This window comes from Pseudochaenichthys georgianus, chromosome 3 (genome assembly GCF_902827115.2).
Source record: "Pseudochaenichthys georgianus chromosome 3, fPseGeo1.2, whole genome shotgun sequence".
Taxonomy (NCBI): Eukaryota; Metazoa; Chordata; class Actinopteri; order Perciformes; family Channichthyidae; genus Pseudochaenichthys; species Pseudochaenichthys georgianus.
The window spans coordinates 27,642,547-27,667,577 of record NC_047505.1 but is presented as its reverse complement, the minus strand read 5'-3'; the positions used below and the strand labels follow the sequence as shown (position 1 = coordinate 27,667,577).

The following is a 25,031-nucleotide window of genomic DNA, read 5'->3' as shown; positions in this document are numbered from 1 at the left end:
TACATTTAAAACCAAGTGTCAAATGTCCATTCATAATAGGCCTGACATTGACAAAAAAAAAGAAATGTGACAGTTTCATACTTTTTCTTTCTTTCATGTGTTTCTGTTTTCTTCCCTCTTATCTGACCCACACAGAAAGCATGCTATTAGCTGAGACTGTAGTGCAGTTGTAACACCAATCAGTTTGTTTTGTTTTTCATTTTCTTACAGCAAAGTGTACATGGTCTGTTATAAGCAAATACACTCACATTGCTTGAATAATGCATGGTCATTACCGGGAAAATAAGAAACATTACTGTAATTCCATGTGGACCACACGTACTTCTATTAAGTCACCCACTAGTGATTGGTAATGCAAAGGTAAGCTACCTTTTATAGGATTCCACTGAAATGCTAATCCGTAGGCTCTCAGCTCGTATTGACAGACATCATTGGTGGCCAAATCGGCCATCGGAGATTTAAACAGTGTTCAGTTTCTGCAGGAAGAAAGCCTTATTCTTCTCTTTAAGCAGTTACTCTGACGAGTTTGATTTGGCAGAGAGTTCCCTGAAAATTAGGATCAAAGCATGGAAAAGGAATACTGTTATTTACACAGCAGTGTGCTGAAAGGGGAACTCGTAACTAATCTCCAATTAGCCGTGCCTTGTGTTACACCACCATCATTTAGTGTGAACACTGGCTTTTTTTTAGGATGCAGCATCTCAGGTGAATAAGAATGTGCCAGCTTTAATGGTGGGACTTGAGTCCAAATTATGCAACAACTTTACAAAGTGGAACATTTGATATGAAAAAAAAGACACTAAACTGTTTTTTTAGGGAGAATATAGACTTTTCTAAGCTTTATTGTGACAAAAAATCATTTCATTGAAAAACATTCTGGCTTTCAAAGATGTATTTCTAAGATGTTGAAATTAATCAGTTCCTTGTGTAGTGAATAAAGTAATGAATTGTCACGAGGAAAGAAAAGTACCAAATTTGAAGGTCATCTTATTTTATTCTAGTTTGTTGAAGCAGAAAAAATAAGAATAAACGGAAATACGAGAATAGGTGTGATCGGACAAGTGAATGAAGAAAGGTTAATTTTGGTACAAGAAGAGTAGGAAAACACCTATAAATGTTTTTAAATCCCTGAAAATATTTCTGTTCCACAATATTTTGAACAGATGTCAAGATAATGAACCATTACCATTGTATTCACAAACATCCATACTCTGGCTATTCAGCTAAACTGAAATAATGACTAGTCTGACACACATTTCCTGCTTAAATGATTATAAGAGCTGCCTGCAACACGAGTGGTTCCAACACCCACACATGACTGCATATGAAGCCGATTTTACCTAAGACAAAGTAAGTGCGTATTTTGATGTGGGTACCATAAAAACATATATTTCAGGGAATAAAAGTGTGTGTGTATGGAGAATTAGGCTTTGGTTTGTTCTTCAAGTTGATTCCATATTTGTTTTTACCTTATCTACACATGAATAAAAACAGAGCAAAAAAAAAACACAAACCCAAGTAAATGTTATGCCAATACATTGTTTCAAAATGCCACCTATGGTCTAATTATAGATCCTAAAGTATCATTTAAATGTGAAAGAAATGGCATACGAAATGAGCTATTTTCACACGAGCGCTGGAAATTCCATCCATTGAACAAGCTTTCATGTTTATTATATGATTGTGTTTGAACTGCTTACAAAGCCTAATAGCTATTAGAAAATGCATGAAAAAAGCCCCCCCCTGCAGATAAAATGTCTACATACATAATGCAGGCCAGCGCCTGATGATCAGCAGAAGATCACAGTGCCAAATATATATTGTTTGATATAAAAAGTATGAAATAAATGAAGCCATTTGTACAACCTTCCCCATCCATTCCCAACATTGGTTGAATCTTGAATAACATGTAAAGAAAACATTTGAAATTACAAGTGAGAAAAAGTTAAGTTAAATATTCATGACTTGTTATTCTGTTAAGAATTACTTTAATCTATTTACAGAAACATTACATGTGTCTTTTTGTGCTTTGAATTTACAGCAGATCAAACAGACCCCTTTTGAAAACATTTTAGGCCAGAGTGTTCAAAGATACTTTAAGATTTTGGGCAATTTCCCTGTGAGACAATGTTTAATCCCTCAGAGTAATAACAGCTTGCTTTATCTGCATCATGAGCTGACATTTGCCTCGGAGCCTGATTGCCGAGTGTTTTAGAGTGCTTCATCCAAAAAATCTAAAACTTTGTGTTTAAAGATAAACCTCCTTATGGCGCCCAACAGCACACTCAAATCCCTGACTTCCCTTCAGCTCACTACATATATTTTAAACTCAAAACATCAACAGTGAGCTGGGAGAAATTTTGAGAATTTAAAAGGTGTTGTTGGTCACTATAACAACATCAGGGAGTGTGTCTTTAGTGACCTATTAACCTGTAATCTCTAAACATCCTCATGGGAGCGACTTCTTTATAATATGCATCTCTTACTTAACATTTGTCAATACTGTCAAAAAACAAGGAGATTAATATACAATGTCTCCTGCTTGTTTTGCGTGACAAAGATCTGGAGTACCAAATCAAAAAGTGATAACGTCGTTCTTTCTGTCTGTCAGACCTGCACGTTTAAAAGTTTCATTATGAATAGCAAATTAACCTTTAAGTATGGTGGTGCTAAACAGAACTTTAACTTTAGGAAATGAAATGCAGGTTTGGTGTGAAAAAAAATTCTAATTAACAATGATACAATTCTTTATATGCCAAGTCTTTAGGATCCCTGTTAGTAGAATTAACTAAATCAACCACTAATTCATGAAGCAAATATATATTAATCATTCATTATTAAAGAATTGATTTATATTTGCATGAATGTGTGTATTTGTATCAAGTTAATACTTAACTGTCTTCATTAATGTATTTGATTGTCCAAATAAATTATTCAACAGACGCAGTTCACAATGAACTGGAGTGTTAATATGGCTGGGCAGGACTAGTGATTAATATATGAATATTAAATAAAGCATTAAGGTTTTAAGTTAAGCAGGAAACACATGTATCTATAGAGAAAGGCACATGATCGATACATATTGAGTATATTAAGTATTTGATTGCCGTGCTTAATCAATGAAACAAAACAACACTCAGGAATATGTACGTAACAACAGAGCCACAAACAGTTGTCAGATTGCTATGATCCGTTAGTTGCAGAGCATCTGAACAGAGACTTAGGTGGGCCTGAGGGGGAGGTCTTAAGACGGTTTTAGGTCTGAAAAAAACAGGCCTTGTGTTAATTAATACTGACAGGCCACTGTTTCTCCTCGCAGTGTGCAGGCAGACATTCTGGCCTGCCTTCAGTGACGCCTGGTCAAAAATAGGGCACCACACAGCACAGTAATGATCACAATGGTGACATCATCTCTGCCTTCAATGTGCTCTCCCCTCAGTGCTCTTCTGAACAAAGAGCAGCAGGCATGCAGGGAGGGAGGCAGATGTCACTTTGTGTCTGGGGAACATTAAGACCAACAAATGTTCTTTGAATGCTAGGGAAAGCTTTTTAATGGTTGTGTTGGGTCAACATTGTTCTGCTAAAAAGTTACTAATTGAGAAAATAGGCCTCGTCACTTCCCAAAATCAGGTGTGGGATTTCTTGTTACACATGTAAATGTAAGAAAACATTTCCACTGATAGGAAACCTATGGAAGAATGTCCGCAAATAGCTCACAAGTATTTTAGATGGTGCCCCTCAAACATGTGACCTAAAGTGTTAACACATGGGGTCTTGCTTTTTTCACCATTGTTGCTGATCTGTCCAGATGTATGTCTGCAGCCCTGTATTTGAAGCAGGCCCTTCCACACTGAATATAGCCTAACATTATCCTCAAGTGGGCAAAGCCTTCCTCATTATAAATACATTGTCTGCCTATCCCCAGGTTGCCATGAGATCATCAACAACAAAGATATTGCTCTGCAAGCATACGACTGAACTCCACACAACACACATCTTTTGCCTAATTTTAAAACCTTTATTAAAAAAATCTGCTCTTTGTGAGAAGGTTTCTAAAATACAACATAGGAATTTCCCGCGGGACAACAACTTACAATATGTGCTTAGTAAGTTCACTCAACTCTGCTGTGTTGCATGTTGGTTTCCGTGAATCTTCTGCTCTATTTACACTGGAAATAACTCACAACCTTATCCTGGATGTTACTTCTTAGAGGGTTTTTTTCAGGAGGCATAGACTCTTGCTCTTTGTGCTCTTGAAGACACTGGGCTTGTATTGTAGTTCTGCTATAAACCACCCTTTGTGGTATTCATGTGTCTTCACAAAACAGAGAGCGGGAGAGAGGGGAGGAAGGGAGGGAGAGAGAGGCAGAGAGAGGAAACAGATTCTCAAGACCTGGACGAGCCGTGGGAAAAGAGGGGTCTTGCAAAGGAAAAGCAAGACATGTCTCAGGAAATTCCTTTGTGATTACACAGCACAGACAAATCCAGACATTTTTGTTGTTATTCTGTGTCTTAATGCCCGAGTTAAAGTCAATTTCATGAGAGTGTAATGATGAACTTCTCCATGTCCTTATTGTTGTTGTGAGACGCTGACACGCTGTATGTTTTGTGACGTTTGCTTTGGAAAAAGGGGTCCAAACTTGTAAGAAAAGTCACTACCAATTTCTAATGATTATGCTTCATTCATAGTTCTGTGCATCATTCAAAGTTGATTTTACTCCGTCCTGTACAGCTGCAATAAACCGCTCAAAGGGGCAGGTAGATAGACATCTCATATCCACACCACATAAACAAGAGGATTCAAGTAAGAGGAGGGCATTGTCTGCAAATCTCAGGTTACAAGCCCATGATCTTAGCTGCAAGAGTTAGCTGCCCCCAATGGAAAAAAGCATGTTCCTCCCTGGACACAGCTAGCATGAATGAGAAACGGCTCTGAGGAATGCTCCATTATCATCCTATCAGCAGCACTGGGGGAGGAGAGCTTGTAGTTGCTCTTCAACAAAATCATGTGTCTAAAGAAAGAAAGGGGGAGCAGCGGCATTGGCCTAGAGACCCGCAATTGGTTTGAGCATCCTCCTCCCCAACTCACCAGACCTTGCACTTCCTCATTTGTCTAGGTCGTGCGTCCTTTTTGTCAGTAATTAATCTGCAACACCGCCCTCCTATATTTATCCTTTTCACTCTCAGTTTCTCCTTCACCTCTTGTTCTGTTAGCCTTGGCTAGATTTACACTTGGTTTGATCACTGTTCACTGTTGTATACATGTGACTAATAATGGATCGCTAGGCATTTTAAGTGCTACGCTTTAGCAGGCAGGATGAGTGTCTTGTTGACCTTCACAGTGTTCTGCATCTGCTGTGGAACAATGCTCCGTCTTCGCTCCAAACTGACCTTTCTGAGCCCTTACACACGTAACATGACTTCATTGGTTACAGTTTTAGATGGGAAATTAATTTGACTCACAAACACACCTACAATATCTGCAACATGAAATCAAAATTTCAAAAAAGTATATGTGAGGGATTATCTTTGATCAGTGCTTTCCCATGTCTACACAATTAGATGGGAGTTAAAGTATGCAAATCAAATGAAAGCTGCTAATCCAGGATTTACTGTGATGACTGGATCTACAAGGCATTTCAAAACAATTATTCAAATCAATCTAATTAAACCTGTTGAAATTGGCTTTAATTGCCTCCCTGACTAAACAAACATCAAGTTCTGGCAAGCAAATAATAATGCAGCTCAATTGCCTCTTCCAGGGATGTGGAGGTGGAAAGTGTGAGCGACAGCTCCCCTTAGTGGCTATAAGATTTCTCTAGCTTTCATAATGACGTCAGTGTCTGTATGTCAATATATGCATTTGTTACACATGGACATAGATTCTGATGATCATCAACAGCAACATAAACAAATACCACTAATAACATTTCAGAGCTGTTTGTGCTTGTATGTTTTTCTTATTCAATCTGAACCTGCTTAAACTGAAATGATGTCAACCACAAGATAACCAGTAGAACTAAGGAATCAATTGGTACCAAACCTATAATGTAACCATGTCATGTTAGCTTGTTGTGAAGAATGCTAAATAGTGATCCGTAGTCTGGCTAATTTCTGGGGAGTGAAAACCTGAAATCCATTGACCTCTCGTTTCGAGATATCTCAATAATAATGAGTTGGATGGATACCCACAAGCGTCATCTAAACAAACAAGCCCATATAATGCTAATCAAAAGCAGTCAGGAGCAAAAACATGCGTTTTTTGCATGCAGCATAAATGTGTTATTTTTCCCTATTCTAAAACGTGTATTTCAATATCCTGCATGCACCAAATATGTTAAATTGCTGCAACACCTTATGAGACATAATTAAGCATGGGGGATGATACGTCAATCATAATGTTCTAAGCCCTTATTAACTCAACTTTGAATATGCACCTAACCAGAATACAATTACAGATATATGACCTGAAAATGTCACATACAGCATCTCAGACGAATCTTCAGGTTCCAAGCTTTAAAATAATGTACCACCCTTCTTTTATCCCTAAACATCCACTATCCCCCACCGTCACCCCTTAACATTTTTTTTTTTTTTTATAGCAACAAGTACTGGTGATGTGCAGGTTACAGAGATAAATATTAAGTTTTTAGTAAATAAACACTGGGCAATTAAAAAAACAAACAAATCATATGATCTCTAATGTTGTTAATTGGTTTGCATATCAGATATATCTCTTGGTGGTTAACACCATACAGAAGTTGTTATTGGAAGATTGGCCAATGCACTTAGAGATCCTATTTACAATAACCATTACTGTTCAAATATGTCAGATTATGGATGTGCTGATCTCTCTGCCTTAACTATGACAGGAAGCTTTACACTTTCCCCCATGGTACAACATGAGAATGAAGACAATTATGGTGTTTTTCTTACCCAGGATTCAAGTTATCTAACTCTGATATATCTGCTTCTACCCAAAAATGTAATGACATTTAGTAAGTGCTGCCCAAAGCTTTGAAAACCCACAAGTATCTATCCAGACACAAAGTAACCCTGACTTTATTGTTCATAAAAATATACTTAATATTTAGCATGCACTTTCTATGGTGATGTGTTTGCTGTATGGTTTCTGAACTTTTTGTCTTCTGAAGGAAATGTTCAATTATTAAATGAGTTTTCTGTGTTAAAAAAACTCTTGTTTTGTATTTGGCATTTGCTCAGCAGTGCCAGACAGCATGGACATATCTGTTAGCAAAGTGTGAGTTATTTATTTTGACTTGTATTCACAGTGTCTCCCTTAGGGCAGTAATTTTGAAAATGTCAGTATGCCATGATGTGTGTATGATGCATCACATGCCCCAGCTTAGTCCAAATCCGAAGAGTGGTTTGTTTGTCTGAGATATTTTATGTAGAACACAGACACTTTAACTTTAAAGCCATTTGAAATTGCTACAATGAACATGTTTTAACTGATTCATTCATTGTAATGTGAACAGTGAACAGCTATAAGCAATTCAAACGTCTTCTTGCTGTCTTTCTTATAATTTCACAATGGCCAATGTATTAATTCATAACATTAATTGTCAAATGTGCTACATTTCCTTGATTCAAATTATGCTAAATTAAGGTTCATTTTCCAAATCCATGTCTCTGTTGCTCATCACATTAGAGAGTTGACAAGTGTGAGGTTTATCAAGCTGCTACGCTATAATCATGGTAATCAGATGTCAAACAATGACGAAAATATCCTATGAATGTACCACACAGTAAAAAACGTTTTATTACAAATAAATCAATAATATGTGTTAACTTTGAAGTATTATCTACAAAGTGACTTTAAGAATGTTATAATTATATTATATACTACTTTTATGGTGTATTACTGCTGCAGATACTTAAACAGCATTTCAATGTTGTTGATTTTTTTAAATAATTGAGACACTGTTGGGTAGGGTTTTTATGTGTCCAACGTTTTATTTTCCTGGTTCCAATAAAATACAGGTAGGTGGAAGTGTATAACAGCAGATTTTCCGGTTTTTATAGGCAGTTTAGTTGATGGGTTATTTGTCTGTGTGCTTTACCTGTGCTCTTACTTTCCTGTCACCTTTGGTCCCACGTATACATCCCTGTGCATCTAATGATCGCCACCAAGTGTCCAAAATAATACTGCACGATATGTCAAAACGAAATAATATGATTTGCCAACATACATGAATAGTAGGCTGATTCAATCTGTAAATATCATAATTCATAAAACTAGCAATTTTCGTTTGAAAATCTTAATCTGCACTAGAAAGAAAAAAAGTAGTGGAGTTAAAAGTGCAACATTTCCCTTTGAAATGTAGCCAATTAGAAGTATGAATAAAATATTCATACAATAAATAATTTTTTTTAACAAAATACAGTACACATGAGTTTGCTTGACAAAACGTAAGCATGGTTATTCAAGAGCACATAATTTGGATTTGGACAACAAAACGTGTGTTATAACATTTGAGTTGTAGGTAAAATAAATCACTAAACATATGAATATGACTTGCTGATCTAAACCATATGGGGGCACTGTTTGGCTTGGGGATTTTTAAGGGCGTTCAACTCGGTGTAATTTTGGTTTTCATCATTTAAATGTTAATATTGTTACTGGGTTGCATGCATGTAATGACTCAAAATGTGTTTTAAAAATGGTTGTGTTGTTAATTTTAACTATGTGCATGGGTGTATCGAATCACCTGGGAGCTGTTATCTATATGAACACCACCCTCCCCGGGTCACTGTCAATCACCTGACCGTCTGTGTCAACAGCAGTCAACACCGCCGCCATCGCTCCTGTTAAGCAAGGAAGATTGAAACCAAAGGTAAGGATGTTTATAGTGACAGCGCACTGTGTTACGAATATAGTTAATTTAAAATATCACTTGTTACTGTAACCGGTTGCTTTAAACAATCATCAGTTTCATTTAGCGCCACCTATTAGCATGTAAAATGTCCTGACCAGTGTGCAGATGACGAGCTAAGCAGCTTGTTAGCTTACAGCTAAACTGCCAGCCTCTGTAGCAAGCAGCGAAAAACAACAGCTGAACCACCTTGCTGCTAGCACGTCTCAACGGTGAGTGGAGAGCTAACGTAGTTTAACGACAACTATCTTGCAAGTGTAACACACTAAACGTCGTGTTATTCTCATTTGCTCACGTTAGCTAATAGTTATGTTGTAGCTTAACGTTGGGTGCATAACGTGCAAAACAACAGTGATGTTAACGTTCCGAGCATTGCCAGCTATGTGTATAATGCTATGTTCAAGATTCAAGGCTTTATTGTCATGTGCATATTAGCTACAGTGTGATATGGCAATACAAAAAGTCACAGGTTAATCTACTACCACAATGTATACGTTTTTCAAATGTCGATGTTTGAAAATCACAGTGTTGGGATTGTAACAAAGTACTCAAGTACGCTACTTAAGTAAAATGTTGAGGTACTAGCACTTTACCCGAGTATTCTAAGTGTGTGCTACTTTATACTTCTAATTCACTACATTTATTTAACAGCTGTTGGTTAGTATATACTTTTACGTTTTTAGAATAAGCTAATACACAATATTAATCAATGATTAAATGTATAGGTTAAGATATCCAGCAGCAGTATATCAAGTTCTTCAAATTAGCTCAACCTTTACCAGCTGTAATAAAACACCAACACATCAATAATTATAACCAGTAACTCAATAAATATATATGTGTGTGTGTATATATATGTATGTATATTGTGTATACGTATATACATTTAATCATTGATTTAATATTGTGTATTAGCTTATTCTAAAAACGTAAAAATATATACATGTGTGTGTGTGTATGATCCTGAAATTATGGAGTACTTTTGGTGCTTTAAGTACATTTACTAATACTTTTGTACGTTTTACTTGTAACAATATTTTAATGTGTAGTATTGCTACTTTTACTTAAGTAAACAATCTGAATACTTCTTCCACCGCTGGTTAATTATCACTCAGCCAAAATCTTACAAGCTAAAGGTATAGACTATAGACGGAAGCAGGCTAGCCTGTCTCGTTTCCCATCAAAAATTCAAGACGTTAACACTTTTATTTCATGTTGTCACTGACCAAGCTGTCTTTTTATTTAATTAGACTGATAATGGTGTATTACAAAGTGCATGGTCATGTGCTCAGGTTAGTTACAGGTCTAGTGGTCCAGTCTTGTGTTACATTCACACTAAGCTTAAACTATTGCGCTCTTAAAAATCACACAGCCTTGCATTCTTTGATTAATGTTAAAATGAGGTGAATTTTAATTGGACTCGGCCTCAGAGAGGTGAGTGGTCAATATGATTAAGTCTGTGGTTCATGGTCTGGTGGTAGGTTGACCTAAATGTAGTGGACAAAATTATTAGAAACACCATTCTGAAAGAGGCAACACAGTTCAATAGCACCACAAACCCAAGAGAAATGACATCTGTAGCTAGATGCATATAAATGATAAGCAGCAAATGGGGACTACTCTAAACTAGTAGTTAACCACACCACCACACATTTAATATATATTTGGGTATTTCTCGCATTCTTTGTACTTTTTACAGACTAATTCCAATTTTAATGTTACAGTTATCATGTTACAGTTATGTTTCCTTCAACATCTCCTATTCTGTTTTTCCAAAGTAAAAGGTGTAAGTGCTTGTTGTGGTTTAAAATGTTTGTCACATGGCCTTCTTTACTGCTGGTCCTTTCAGTTTGACAGACTGCTGGCTTGCTGAGCTATCTTTGACCACAGGTGCTTAACTAATGTCCTTGGACCCATATCATTACCAGGGAGTAACTCATACTGTACTGCTTTATGTGAGAAACTCTCAGCTCTCCCTCTTAGTTCCACTGGTATCTTTTTGCCTATATCTAATACACCATCGGCCCTTAAGGTAACTTCATTAAAACTATTAGAACATAAGTATGTGTTGAGAATATTAAAGGTGGGGTAGGTAAGTTTGAAAAACCGGCTCGAGATACACTTGTTATATTCCATGGAATGCTCTTAACATCCCGATAGCAATGAATATCTTAAGTCAGTGGTTCCCAAAGTGGGGGGCGCAGAGGCATAACAGCCCCGCGCGAGAGACCAGGAGGAAAAATGGTTATTAAAAAAAATTATTGAGTCGAAATAATATGATGCAGTACTATTACGTCTGGGTCTCTGTGTTTCATTAAAGCTCGGGTGTGTGTGAAACGAGCCATTTTGTGTGCGTGCGCGAGAGAGAGAGCGTACCGGAGATCGTTGTTGTTAGCTTCTGGTGCTAGCGAGCTACGCTAACGGATATAAGAGCCTCATCCCAATACCCCTCCTCGACTCCTCTCTTCCCCTCCTCCGGGACTTGACCCGGAAATCAATCAATACACGCCATTTTGAAGGACGTCCCAATAGCTGAAATGCACACGGAGGAGTCGAGGAGGGGTGCGGGAGGAGACGAAAGGGAGGATACACCCGAGCAGACTACGCGGAAGTGTTTTCACTACTCGCGTATAAAAGCCCCGCCCCCACCTTCACAGCTGGTCCATTTCAACAGAGGAAAACCGACAACTGGAAGATGAGTGGAAAAGCGTCACATAAATGTTTAAGTGCTCACAGCTCCGTGGGAATTATTATGTGCAATTCATTTCTAAAAGGCTTTCACATTATTATAATTATATTTTTATTTAAATGTAGTCTACATTTTACACAAACGGAACACAAAAGCAGGACCAACCATCATACATTGAATTCCTTGACTAACAAGAGAGAGATTCATTCATTTAAATAAATATTTAACAAAAAATGGGCCGGTTCTAAAGGGTTATTCAATTAAGCCAGATGAGAGGGGATACAGCTGTGCACATGTCATCATTAACAGACGTCGTTTAAGAGTGACGTTTGAGTGAACGAGGACATCCCAATTAATACCTGAGGACTCCTCTGTCCTCACGTCACCTCCTCGTGTCTCTCGCTCGCATCTTACGGAGGCGGAGCTAAGATGCAAGGAAGGGAAGCGAGTGAGGGAAAGGAGCAGTCGAGGAGGGGTATTGAGATGAGGCTAAGGAGTTTTTTCAACAACAAAGTGGAGGAGAGTCCTCTCCTGTCAGACTGAGAGGCTCAGTGAACTAAAGGTATGGGCATAGATATGTAATTAATTATTTGTGTGAACATAAAAATAATTTGTGTATAAATATGTGATTTGTAAATGTAAAACAACATCCACAAATGCATTTAAAAGATTTGCAAACTCACAAATAAATTTGTAAGTGTAAAACGGATCTGCAAATACGCTAAATATGTTCACAAATAAAAAAAAAAAGATCTGTGAATATCTCTAACATTTACAACTTTCAATCAGGCATTTGTGAATCCATTTTGTATTTGTCGACCAAAAATGCGCTTGTGGATCTCGAATTTCTGCTTGTGGATAGTCTTTTTACACACACGGAATTTAGAGACTATTTTCCGCCGGTCTCGGCTAAAATCTACTCGTGTCACTCGGTTATTTTCGAAACCACGTGATGGCCTGCTGATGACGACATTTCCGCATGATTTCAAAGTAAGAGCATGATGGTTTGTTTAATGCTCTGTTTTTTTATTATAATGAGCAGTGGAATGTTAGATGCATTCTTTATCACCATCATCATCATCATCACCATCATCATCATCATCATGTTATAGTGATACAGTTAGTTTATTGGTTCAATATTATATAGCATATATCGAGCACTTTCGTTGATGTTGAAGTACAGGCTATACACCACTTTCAGATCCCGGGGGGAGCAGCTGGCAGCGAAGCAACTCGACTTGATTTTAACAGGATAACAACTGGTGACTTCTAGAATTGTGTGAGTAACATTCTGTTTTTAGACTTCTCTGTTTCAGTGTGTGTACTCTGTATAAATACTCTGGAGTTGATCTGACTGAAATTGTGATTTTAAATCTCAACCGCTACAGTATCTGTTAGGCAGAAACTTGGGACAAGTAATTTGACTGAAACCTTGAAACCTTAAAACTGAACTGACTGCTAGGGTTAACTTTGATTTAAACATTTGTAGAATACTAAGAGCTTTATTGAGTAGGTGTAACTGTATTAAGGGTTAAACTCATAACTTTATAACTTAGGGTTTAATGTAATTGTAAAACCATTGGGCCACTGAAAAGATACTATAGCAACTCAAGAGGGAGCCAGTCTAGATTTCCTTTTGAGGGCCACTAGCTGCAGAGAGTGAACTAATTAAAGGGACGTGGCCCCACAGCTGTGAGAACTCAGCAATCAGGTGTCCATTTAGGTAGCACTTTCCTGGAGCTTCAGCGTCAGACAGGCTAACCCCCTAAACGCACCAGGAGCGTCTGCGCTGCGTTACGGCCGCGCCGCGGCGTTCGCAAAGATCGCGGCCACTCTAGTCAATGGGTGCTGTTCCATGAATCCTATTTTCGCGGAGCAGGCAGGAAGTGATGAAAATCACCTTGTTGTCTGCTTTGCTGGTTGAGGGGGTGCACCCAAAACCGGCTCCTTCTCCCCCCCCCCCCCCCCCCCAGAGATCCAGCATCTAGTTTCAGGCGACCTGTGGAACTGCCAATCAGCTGTTCCTAAGGCCGACTTCATCTCTGGCTACGCTTCCCTGCAGTCCCTGGATTTCCTTGCTCTCACTGAGACCTGGATTACTCCATCCAACATATCCACCCCAGCAGCTCTCTCCACAGCATATTCCTTCTCCCATGCACCCAGACCCACTGGCAGAGGAGGTGGCACTGGTCTCCTGCTCTCTCCCAAATGTAGCTTTTCCCTCTTCAAGCTACCTAATTTCATTCCTTCCACCTTTGAATTCCATGCCGTCACAGTAACCCATCCTATACAATTAACCATTGTTGTTCTCTACCGTCCACCAGGCGCCTTGGGGAACTTCTTGGAGGAATTGGATAATCTCCTCTCACACATCCCTGAAACTGGCCCTCCCGCTGTACTTCTCGGAGACTTCAACCTCCAGACGGGGAAGATAGACGAACTAGCATCTCTGTTAACCGCCTTTGCTTTCTCACTGTCTCCGTCCCCACCAACTCATAAAGCTGGCAATGTCCTTGATCTCATATTCTCAAGGAACTGCGCTACTTCTAACCTCTCTGGAAACCCGCTCCACACATCCGATCACTTCTTCATTTCATTCTCTCTACCCCTTTCCAAACATAACAAACTAATCTCTTCTCATCCTGCACCTGTCCGCCGTAACCTCCGTTCCCTCTCCCCCTCTACCTTTGCCTCATCGGTGCTCTCAGCCCTCCCTTCCTCTGACTCGTTCCAACTCCTGCCTCCAAACTCTGCTGCGGAAACTCAACTCTCTACTCTCTCATCCTCTCTGGACTCTTTCTGTCCTCTCACATCTCGGCAGGCTCGTCAGTCCCCTCCTGCTCCCTGGCTAAATGACGCACTGCGTGCTAATAGAACCGTCCTTAGGGCAGCAGAGCGGAAATGGTGGAAATCCAAACACCGCGACGACCTCCTAACCTATCAGGCTCTCCTCTCCTCTTTCTCTGCTTCGATCTCTCAGGCAAAAACCACTTTCTTTCAAGATAAGATCCAATCTTCCTATTCCAATCCTAAAAAACTATTTTCCATCTTCTCTTGGACCCTCCCAAAGCCCCTTCCCCCTCCTCCCTTCTGTCAAGCGACTTTGTTAACCACTTTGAAAAAAAAGGTTGATGATATTCGCTCTTCTTTTTCTGACTCACCTTTACTCACCGATGAGTCACCAGACCCTCCTTCCACCCGCACACTAACCTCCTTTTCCCCTCTCTCGCCAAGTGAGGTTCTTACCCTCATTACCTCTGCCCGCCCTACCACCTGTCCTCTGGACCCTATCCCTTCAAACCTCCTTCAGACTATCGCTCCTGATATTCTACCTTTTCTCACCCATTTCATCACTTCAACACTTCTCTAACTTCTGGTCACTTTCCAAACAGTCTCAAGGAGGCAAGAGTAAACCCTCTCCTAAAGAAACCCACTCTCAACCCGTCTGATGTTATAAACTACAGGCATGTCTCTCTCCTCCCGTTCCTGTCTAAAACACTTGAACGTTCTGTCTTTAAACAACTCTCCTGTTATCTCCATCAGAACAACCTTCTGGATCCGCACCAGTCTGGTTTCAAGGCAGGCCACTCCACAGAAACTGCTCTCATTGCTGTCACTGAGGAACTGCACACTGCCAAAGCAGCATCCCTCTCCTCTGTCATTATCCTGTTGGACCTGTCGGCTGCATTCGACACGGTGAACCATCAGATCCTCCTTCGGAGTTTCAGGCTCTGCACTTTCCCTCATCACCTCATACCTCAAAGACCGCACCTACAGGGTTACTTGGAGAGGGTCCGAGTCCGACCCTTGTCAATTAACTACAGGGGTCCCTCAGGGCTCTGTTCTCGGTCCCCTCCTCTTCTCCTTGTACACAAACTCGCTCGGATCTCTCATTAGCCCGCATGGTTTTTCATACCACTGCTACGCTGACGACACCCAATTAATTCTGTCCTTTCCCCGCTCAGAGACCCAGGTCGTCGCACGCATCTCTGCTTGTCTAGCTGACATCTCTCAGTGGATGTCTGCTCATCACCTCAAGCTCAACCTTGACAAGACTGAACTGCTTTTCCTTCCGGGAAAAGATTGTCCCACTCTTGACCTGACTATCAACATCGGCACCTCTGTTGTTTCCCCGACTCAGACTGCAAGGAATCTGGGTGTGATCCTAGATAACAACCTGTCCTTCACTGCAAACATCGCTGCTACAACCCGCTGCTGCAGATACACGCTTTACAACATCAGCAGGATACGTCCCCAGCTGACCCAGAAAGCCACGCAGGTTCTGGTCCAGGCTCTCGTCAGCTCACGCCTAGACTACTGCAACTCCCTCCTGGCTGGTCTACCTGCATGTGCTATCCGACCTCTGCAGCTCATCCAGAATGCAGCGGCTCGTCTGGTCTTCAACCTTCCTAAATTCTCCCACACCACGCCGCTCCCTCCACTGGCTTCCGGTAACTGCTAGAATCCACTTCAAGACAATGGTACTTGCGTACCATGCTGCGAATGGATCTGGCCCTTCCTACATCCAGGACATGGTTAAACCGTACACCCCAGCACGTGCACTCCGCTTTGCATCAACCAAACGGCTCGCTGCACCCTCGCTGCGAAGGGGACCCAAGTTCCCATCAGCAAAAACACGTGGGTTTGCTATCCTGGCTCCAAAATGGTGGAATGAGCTCCCCATTGACATCAGGACAGCAGATAGTTTACACACCTTCCGGCGCAAACTGAAAACTCATCTCTTTCGACTCCACTTCGAGCGATAGAACTATTAACAAAGCACTTTTATACTAATAAAGGACTGGCTTATCTAAAGCCAGTTGAGTAGCACTTGAAATGTTTTTGCTCTATGAAACCTGATGTACTTATATGATTCTGTTTTCTTCAAGTTTGTATTTGGTTGGTCGAACTCACTTATTGTACGGCGCTTTGGATAAAAGCGTCAGCTAAATGTAATGAAGCAGCCCAGATAAAACTCTTTCTTCATTGTTTGTTGTGTATTCAGTCAAGCGGGTCGAAGTTACAAAGCACTTCACATCTTATTAATCGGCCTAAATGTACCTTACCAGTGCAGTAATCTGTAGAAAAGCACCGTATTTAAGTTAGCCTTCATAGTAAGGCTGCATTAAATGTTATAATATTCATCGTGTCCTTTCTACTGTATATGCATATATTCCTGTCATTTGTATTTAATGTTATTGTGTTTATACTTGTTTCCACACATTTCACAATTTGGGATGAATGAAGTATCTATCTATATCTGTCTATCTACCGGTCTGCCTACCTGCCTACCTGCCTAACTAGCCTACTAGTTGTTTTGTTTGGCAAGGTTTTGTCATTGTATTGCTCTTTACCGGCACCTGCAGAGCACAGGACTTTACATTGTAACTTTGACCCGCTTGACTGAATACACAACAAACAATGAAGAAAGAGTTATCTCTGGGCTGCCAGCTGCTCCCCCCGGGATCCGAAAGTGGTGTATAGCCTGTACTTCAACATCAACGAAAGTACTCAATATATGCTGTATTGAACCAATAAACACAAACTATCACTATAACATGATGATGATGGTGATAAAGAATGCATCTAACATTCCGCTGCTCATTATAATAAAAAACAGAGCATTAAACAAACCATCATGCTCATACTTTGAAATCATGCGGAAATGTCGTCATCAGCGTGGTTTCCGAAAAATAACCGAGTGACACGAGAAGATTTTAGCCGAGACCGGCGGAAAATATGTCTCAAAATTCCGTGTGTGTAAAAAGACGATCCACAAGCAGAAATGTGAGATACACAATTTCATCTGTGGAAGCCGTAGTACTGTAAAAAGCACGACCAATCATTTTAGCCGGCCCAGCTAAAATAACTGGATGGCCTACCTGCCTGCCAGCCTTCCATCTGTGCACAAACTTATCTCGTGCCCTCATTGGTCATGTGCGCGTTCGTGTGTGTTGAAGGAGGGGCTCTGTAAGGAAGTGGAAGACTTTTTCCAGCTGTGTATTTTCAAATTCTAGCGCACTCGGAAGTGGTTTCTCCAAAATTACCTACCCCACCTTTTAATGTGTATTGGAGTTTACAGCTTAATAATAAATGATCTCAGTATCTCATAGCTGTTATAGTGCACCTTGCTTGCTGAGAGTCAGAGCTCAGAGTGCTACTGCTTGCTCCATGAAAGTGTCATGTTCATGTGACAGAGTTCATAGCCCCAAAGATAGGCACTGTGGCTTTGATGCCAAGTCCAGGAAGCAGCATGATGGCAACTTTACTGTTTACAGACACACTGTCATGTGCGCTCCATCAACAAACATGCTCATATACCGCCCCTTCACCCTTTTTTTACTAGCCAATTCAAGAGGTTGCAGCAGGCCATTTAAAAAAGCAATGCTGCAAGGTATTAACGTCATTGCCCTGTCTCGCGATTGGGTGTGGAGTAAAAGATGCATTTATGAATAGGTTTCTGCTTCCTTCCAGCTCACCTCAACTAACCGTGTGATATAACCTGTGGGTTTCTCATGTTTATATCACGACAGGCAATCAGTGATGGACTCCAGGTCTCGCAGACTTCCTTTCTGTCTGCCCAGCTCAAGGTCGTCCTACACATCGAGTCCAACTGTCTCCTCCTCATCACTGTCCTCCAGCAGGTTGTACAGTAGGGACTCTGTGCTCAATAATGACCGCCTTCCAAGAGCCTCATCGTCTTACAAGACAGACCTTGACCACCAGGTAGGCTGACTGCACATTATTATTATTATTATTATAATGGAACCATGCATTGTAGTTTCATACACAATGCACACCCACCTCATAACATTTACATACAGAATATATAATTGAATATGGACTACACAACCTGTAAATGTGGCTTCTAGTTTCTTATCATATTCACGGTATGCTTATTAAGAGTTGGCCTTTCAGCTGTCATTGTAGACAACAGCTTTATACTGGGCATGGGTCTGCGACATCCTGCTGTATCTGTGTTTTGCTTAGGGTTTGAGTCTACCTTTCACGTGTATTCCAGAGAGAGGGGGTGTAAGAGTAAGCTCTTTTCTCACAGGTTCCCTCAGGAACATGTTGCAGCAGCTATACAGCATCTCAGAGGTGTAACAGCAGACCCTTTGGAGGTCTATTTATAGGGCACCCTAGATTCCTTGGCACACGTTGTGAGTATTTTAGTCCTGCTGCTCGTCAAGGCCCATCTCAAAAGATAGTGTTACTGTTGGCCTGGGCCCGGTCTAGTTCCTGCTCTTTCTAGAATATTCTAAGCTAGTTGCTAAGACCCAGCCAACCGCTCACTGTCCGATCAGCATGTCACCCCCTCTCGTTTCCTTTTTGTCTCAGGCTGTACTATATGACTAATTGAAAATTAGCCAGAATAATAATAAAATAATCCTTGCTCTTTGATGTTCTGCAGTTGCAGGATTATGAAGTAATCCTTCAAGGCTTTTCCTGGAAACAAGCGGCCATTTTTACATTCAGTGTTTCTTGCCAGCACACCAAACTGTGGAATACATATCCTTCCTCATTGAACATTTCAAAAGCCAATCTTCTGAATGATTAAAACCCTAATTCCTGCGTCCAGGTTAGCATCAGTTTGCAGTCGTCTTCTTTCTCAACCTTTGCTGTGAAACGTTTACAAGATGCGATGAGAAGCAATTTTACAAGTTAACAATCAGAATGGTGTTCCATAGCAACTACTAAAGTACAAGAGAAGTTAACCCTTTTTTGTATTCCATGTGTGAGTACCTACTAATGCTACATGTTTTACTTTCTCTCCTTTTAAAGAGTTCTCGTCTCCTGAGCTCCTCCAGAGACTACAGCAGCTCTGACAGTCGCTCCAGCAGCTGGAAGTTACCCTCCTCCCTGACGTCCTCCAGCAGATCTTATGAGCGCCCCTGGGCTGAATCCTCTCTCAGCAGCAGGAGCAAACTGGTACTGAAGCTGTGGCAAAATACAGTCTGGGTTACATGTTTTCGAAAACATTTGAGTTTATAGGAATATTGTTGAATCAAACACATTTGAAATGTCTGCCTGCTTTTCCCCAGACTGATCCTGAGCCCAGGTTGGGGATGCGCTCCAGTCTGTTGAACGTCACTGATGATGGCGATTCTAAAAGGGCAAAACTGTCGTACAGCAACAGAGGACTGTACACGAGAACTCCCAACACCTCCGTTACAGGATCCACTTATTCCAGCACTGGGCTCAGCAGTGGCAGAGGTACATGATACTAGAGAAGGTCATGAGAAACGCTGTTACCATAATGTACCCCGAGTTGCTGTTGCCTTATCCTTACACAGGTTATTAAGTGGGTAAAAGAACATTTGGAAAACTATAATAAATCCTATTTGTTGGTTCTGAAATGATCTGGCTCTTAACTCAAGTGCTACTGGTGGCATTTGTTGTTAATTTGCTACAAAGCAGACGCAGTACATTTTATATTGATGATATTAGTCGTTTATGAAACGGGGACACATCCTTTTTAATTACCTTACCTTTGGGACGAGATGCTGCTTGAGTTTGTTGTCATTTCAACTCTAGGATTAGGTTGTAGCAGCTATTTACAAACTCAATACCATTACAGTGAGACCTTGCCATTTCTGGATTCAAATATTATAATTCTGATAACTCCCAACAAGAGTGATTTGAAATGAACTCGGCAGACTTCTAAACAGCTTGTCTCTTCTTTTCCCGGCAGGTACATTAGAGAAGGACACTTATGATTCATCGTGGAGCTCGTGCCGTTTACTCTCACGGTCTTCCTCCTCCAATCCCTTGTCCAGGAGAGAGCGAGAGACCAAGAATGACCCCGTTCTCTCAAATTTGGCGGAAAGAAGGAACAGGACCTCTGGATTGACTTCCTCATCATGTAGGCACATGTTGTGATGTTCACAACCTCCAAATGTTTTGTGACATATACTCACACTTCTCTTCCCTCATTTCAGATCAAACGGACAGGATGAGCTCTACATATGCGCAGGGAGCTCGGCCTAAAGAGTCTACCTACACCCCCTCCTTCTCTTCCTCCTCCTACTCCTCCTCAGCTCGAGAAAGCACCCTGAATAGCCACCTCTCAGCTTCCTCCCCCTACCGATCTTCCCCTCTGTTGCGCGAAAGCACCAGAACCCCTTCCCGCTTCTTGAGCAGCTCATCCACCCTCCGCTCATCTCAAGAACCAACGAGAAACCCTGTCCCCTCCTCGAACTCCACCTCCTCACACACCTCCAGGTTCACGACCCACCTGCCCAGACAAGAGGCCCCGCTCCCTGCCAGGACGGCCCCGCTCCCTGCCAGACCGGCCCCTGAAGGTGTTGAGTCAGACAGCCGCAGCTCCACCCGACGCCTTCTGTCCCGCCTCTTTTCACGCCGCTCCAGCCAGGACTCTTCCAGCGGTTCCTCCAGTGTCCGCTCACTCGACGATGACAGCCCGTCCACAGGTGGAGAGTCTGTGGACAGTGAGGAGGGGCCCAGGGTGTCCAGTGTGGAGCCTGCAGCTGGAGGCTCAGAGGGGGGCTTGGGGAGAAACCGCAGAGCAGACCTCGCCCCGATCCAGGAAAACAACGATCGCAGCGCACAGGCTCCGTCCAGAACGACGCAGTGGAGAGAGCCTGGTGTGGGCAGTAGTAACACCAGCAGCAGCGGGGGGGGAGGCAGCAGTTACTCCTGGCTCTCCTCCTCCCTCCGCAGCCGCTGCCCTCCCCTCATCTCCCGCCTTAGGAGACATACTCTGGGGCAAAATGCTCACTCTGCTGCCGGCTCTGAAGAAGGCTACAGCCGTCCGCAGCACCTACTGAGAAGGTGGGACAATCTTGAGCACAAAGTAACACAGGAAGATGAAGATGACGAGGAGGATGAAGATGACGAGGAGGATGAAGATGACGAAGAGGATGAAGGAGCAGTTGGTTTGGAGGCCTTTAATGCAGGTCGTCCCTGCAGACTCCAGGGTGAAACGTTACCTGAACTCGAGGACACAGCAGTCGATGTTCCGCTACACCGCAGAGCGTACGACAACATCTCGTCTCATATGGTAGCTCTGGGAGCTGAGAGCCAGAGGGAGAAACCCACCGCGGATCAGGAGAAGCTGCGAAAGATCAAGGAGAGGTAATGGAGTACTATCTAACTCATACGCATTTCATCTTGTCCACTTAGAATAGGTATTTCAGTTGTCATATGTCACTGTGGCTAACTGCTGTCTTACTAAGAGCTGGATGATATGAATATAGGTTTGTTTTGTATTTTAATTACAGTGATACTGCTTTATCAGGCCCTTTTTTCTTTTTCCAAATTTGCGGAACATTTAAGTCCATTTTGCAGACTCTGGGCTTTAAATCTCCTTAGTTTGTCGGATATTCCGTAGCTTCTCAAGCTAGGCAAAACAGTCTTGGACCAATGATACATTAGTACTGTGTTTCCATCTCTAAGACAACAGAAAACTATTATCCCAAAAACATCAATGTGTTTTTTAAAATGTACATATTCAGTAATTTAGTTACTGTACTTTTTGAAAGTAAATGTTTTTTATATAATAATAAAACATGGGATTTTTCTAGCGCTTTTCCTAATGCTCAAAGACCCTTTACATCAAATCAGAACGGAAACGGTACAAAGAAAATGGATGTATGTAATAGTTACTGTATCATCAGAAGTACTAATCCCCTTCCTGCGACAGACTGCTGCTGGAGGAGTCTGACGATGAGGAAGGCGACCTGTGCCGAATCTGCCAGATGGGGGAGGAGGCAGCCACCAACCCCCTGATCCAGCCCTGCCGCTGCATCGGCAGTCTGCAGTTCGTCCATCAGGACTGCATCAAGAGGTGGCTCCGCTCCAAAATTGGCTCCGGTAAATACCAACCCCTCACTCCGCTGCAGCTTTAACCAAATCTACGTCTTGTCAACAAAGCTGACATGTTTCTGTTTCTGTTAGGCACAAACCTGGAGGCCATTGCAACCTGTGAGCTCTGCAAGGAGAAGCTGCGTTTGAACATTGACAACTTCGACATTCAGGAGTTATACAAGACACATGTGCAGGTGAGTCACCGTTTTACTTCCTGTGGAGATTTGAATTTCACAATTTACCGCAAACAATACATTTCTATTGAAGTAAAACCCGCAAAATGAGAGTAAATTGATGGTATATAAAACAAGAGTTTACTGAAAGCTATTCTCCTTGCTTCACAGTCAGAATATGATGAGTTCATCAGCAGCGGCCTCTACCTGGTGGTGCTGCTGCATTTCTGTGAGCAGAGGTTCTCTGATGTGCTGGGAGCTGTCGATGCAGCTGGGGTGAGAACACACACAAACTCACACACTTACTAGATCCTCCAATAGTTCACTAGCTAGTGCGTCACTACAGTTGATCATATCGTTGTCTGGAAGAACCTCTTCAGACTTCATCCCAGTGTACAGGGATCTTTTAGTCCGTCTAAACCAGGGTTGGGAATCCTTTCTGTTTTCATCTTGGAGGTTTTATTAATAATCTTGAGCTCAGCTTATCTTCAGACTGAGCTATAAAATAATCAAACCTATAAACCTTTTTCAAGCAATACAGTTAAAGAAACGCAATTTTTAAAAGTGTGTGTGAACATTTTATTTACAAAAACATTATTAAATAGCTACATAGCGTCATGTTCAGTTATAATGTTTTCTTTAATATTACAATCCAAATCATGTCCATTACGATCAATACACATAGAACAGCGTTGTGATAAAAGGGCATGTATAGAAATTAGATGCAGAGTGTAAAATCATGAGAAATGGTTTAATAAAGGATTTTAAAAAAGTTGCTCACGCTTATTGACTGCGCTCCAACACACATCCCTGAATAAACAGCCGGGCGCAGATTCTACAGAAAATGTTTACTACATTCAAGTGCTTATAGTAAAGTCAAAACTGCCTTAATATAAGATTAAGAAAAATGCAGTGTTTAATTACGATCTGATTCCCAATCAGCTTAAGGCTAATGTATACTACATACTGTAGCTTCTTACACATTGAACACAGATGCTGAGGTCAATGGTTTTATACACAATTGGAAAATGTTTAAATAATGAATTGAAGTGGAATACAAATCTTGAAAATAGAAACTGCTTCCTTCTCTCACCCAGTTATTCAGCCTGGTGAGAATCCTTCATGAACACATGGACAATCTTGAAAGTATGTGGATCAATCATTTCTCTTCTATGCTTATTGTTTGTTGAAAAGTGAGATTCCGTTTGTAATAGTCATCAAGGCTGTAGCATACTGTCAATGATTTACTTTGTTTATCCTTATTATTGTGTGACGACAGATTTGACTTGATGTGTCTGAATTTCAGTTCCTGGGGAAAGTGACGAGGAGCTGCGAGACAACAGACCGTCTATTGAGTTTTCTGACCTGGACGACGGTCTTGAAGAGGAGTACTAATTATGTGAGTGGTGGATTGAGGGTAAAAAAAGAAGTGGGGCACTCCCTGCCATATGGTAGTTCACCCAGTTTTCACACATGCTTTGAATTTGTTATGTTCATCTGAAATGCATCGGCAGCGAGGAAGGCCAAGTGCTCAGAAGATGCCTCGCCTTTGTTGCAGGTGGCTTTTGCAGATATGCAAACTTGATAAATATTTTTGGTTGACACCACTGTATTTCTGTTTATGAGTGCACTTTATTCAATTGTAATTACATAAAATGCCATTTCTTTTCAACCCTAATGCCACAAGTGCTTTAATGTGTGAATGGAAAAGCACAGATGGACAGCGGTGACACGTGTCGGTCTGATGTTGTTGTGATGACAACTTTTGCGAGAAAATATAAAAAGTGGTGATTTTTCCTTTTATTGTCTGTTTTCCTCTGAGAATATGGTTGAAGAAAAAGAAGAACTTAACCCCATGCAAATAAATGTAATCATTGTTGCGTCAGTGTTTGAAATGCTTTCTGTATGTACAAATGTAGTTCAATTTTGGAAATAAAGATTTAATGCAACTGCCATTTATGTTTAGTTTCTCTTTATTATCATAAACGGACTGTTGTCTATAAATGTTGCTGGCACAACATGGATATTGAGGTGCTTATTATTAATACATATCTGTAGAGGACTGAAAAACTCATTTTTATACTTGTAGTTCAATGTTTTTGATATTAAAGGTCCCATGTCATGGCCATTTCTACTGATCATAATTCCATTTCCATTGTTGAGGAGCAGACAGGGCTTCCGTGTCGGCAATAGAGAACCGCAGTGACGCGTCGTAAAATCCGGAAGTAAACTTCTTCCGGTTCCTTCGTGAAAAACCAATGCAAATTCTCCGTAGGATTTTGGAAAATAGCTCGAAATAAGGTCTGTGGTGACACACATTTAAAGGGAAATGGAAACACTTTTCAAACTGCTTTCCATGCGACATAGGAAATGTATTTATCTAGTCTATTTCCAATGTAAACGATCGAGATACGCGAATTTACTTTTTGAAATACGTGCCTA

The 25,031-nt window shown here is 41.1% G+C and overlaps 1 protein-coding gene across 4 annotated transcripts; it reads left to right on the top strand.

Annotated features, from left to right (window-relative positions):
- Positions 1-8,750: 8,750 nt before the first annotated feature.
- Positions 8,751-24,532, top strand: LOC117465579 (E3 ubiquitin-protein ligase MARCHF7-like). 4 transcript variants are annotated; one of them, XM_034108487.2, is made up of 12 exons: positions 8,787-8,858; positions 12,788-12,865; positions 18,120-18,312; positions 19,372-19,518; positions 19,632-19,803; positions 20,282-20,452; positions 20,529-21,684; positions 22,253-22,422; positions 22,507-22,610; positions 22,761-22,865; positions 23,687-23,735; positions 23,896-24,532. In XM_034108487.2, exons 3-12 carry the CDS (start codon positions 18,130-18,132, stop codon positions 23,982-23,984), a joined length of 2,346 nt encoding a protein of 781 aa, XP_033964378.1. In that variant the 5' UTR covers positions 8,787-8,858; positions 12,788-12,865; positions 18,120-18,129; the 3' UTR covers positions 23,985-24,532. The 4 variants fall into 4 exon arrangements, with proteins under 4 accessions (XP_033964371.1, XP_033964378.1, XP_033964385.1 ...); XM_034108480.2 differs by lacking the exon at positions 12,788-12,865 and having other exon boundaries at positions 8,751-8,858; XM_034108494.2 differs by lacking the exons at positions 8,787-8,858; positions 12,788-12,865 and adding an exon at positions 8,869-9,109.
- The last annotated feature ends 499 nt before the right edge of the window (positions 24,533-25,031 follow it).

Excerpts from the sequence above, each read along its gene's own strand:
- LOC117465579 (XM_071206603.1), top strand. The coding sequence starts at position 15,053 with ATGTCTCTCTCCTCCCGTTCCTGTCTAAAACACTTGAACGTTCTGTCT. Across the intron at positions 21,685-22,252 it reads CTGCGAAAGATCAAGGAGAG|ACTGCTGCTGGAGGAGTCTG; the intron begins GTAATGGAGTAC and ends TTCCTGCGACAG. Across the intron at positions 22,611-22,760 it reads TATACAAGACACATGTGCAG|TCAGAATATGATGAGTTCAT; the intron begins GTGAGTCACCGT and ends CTTGCTTCACAG.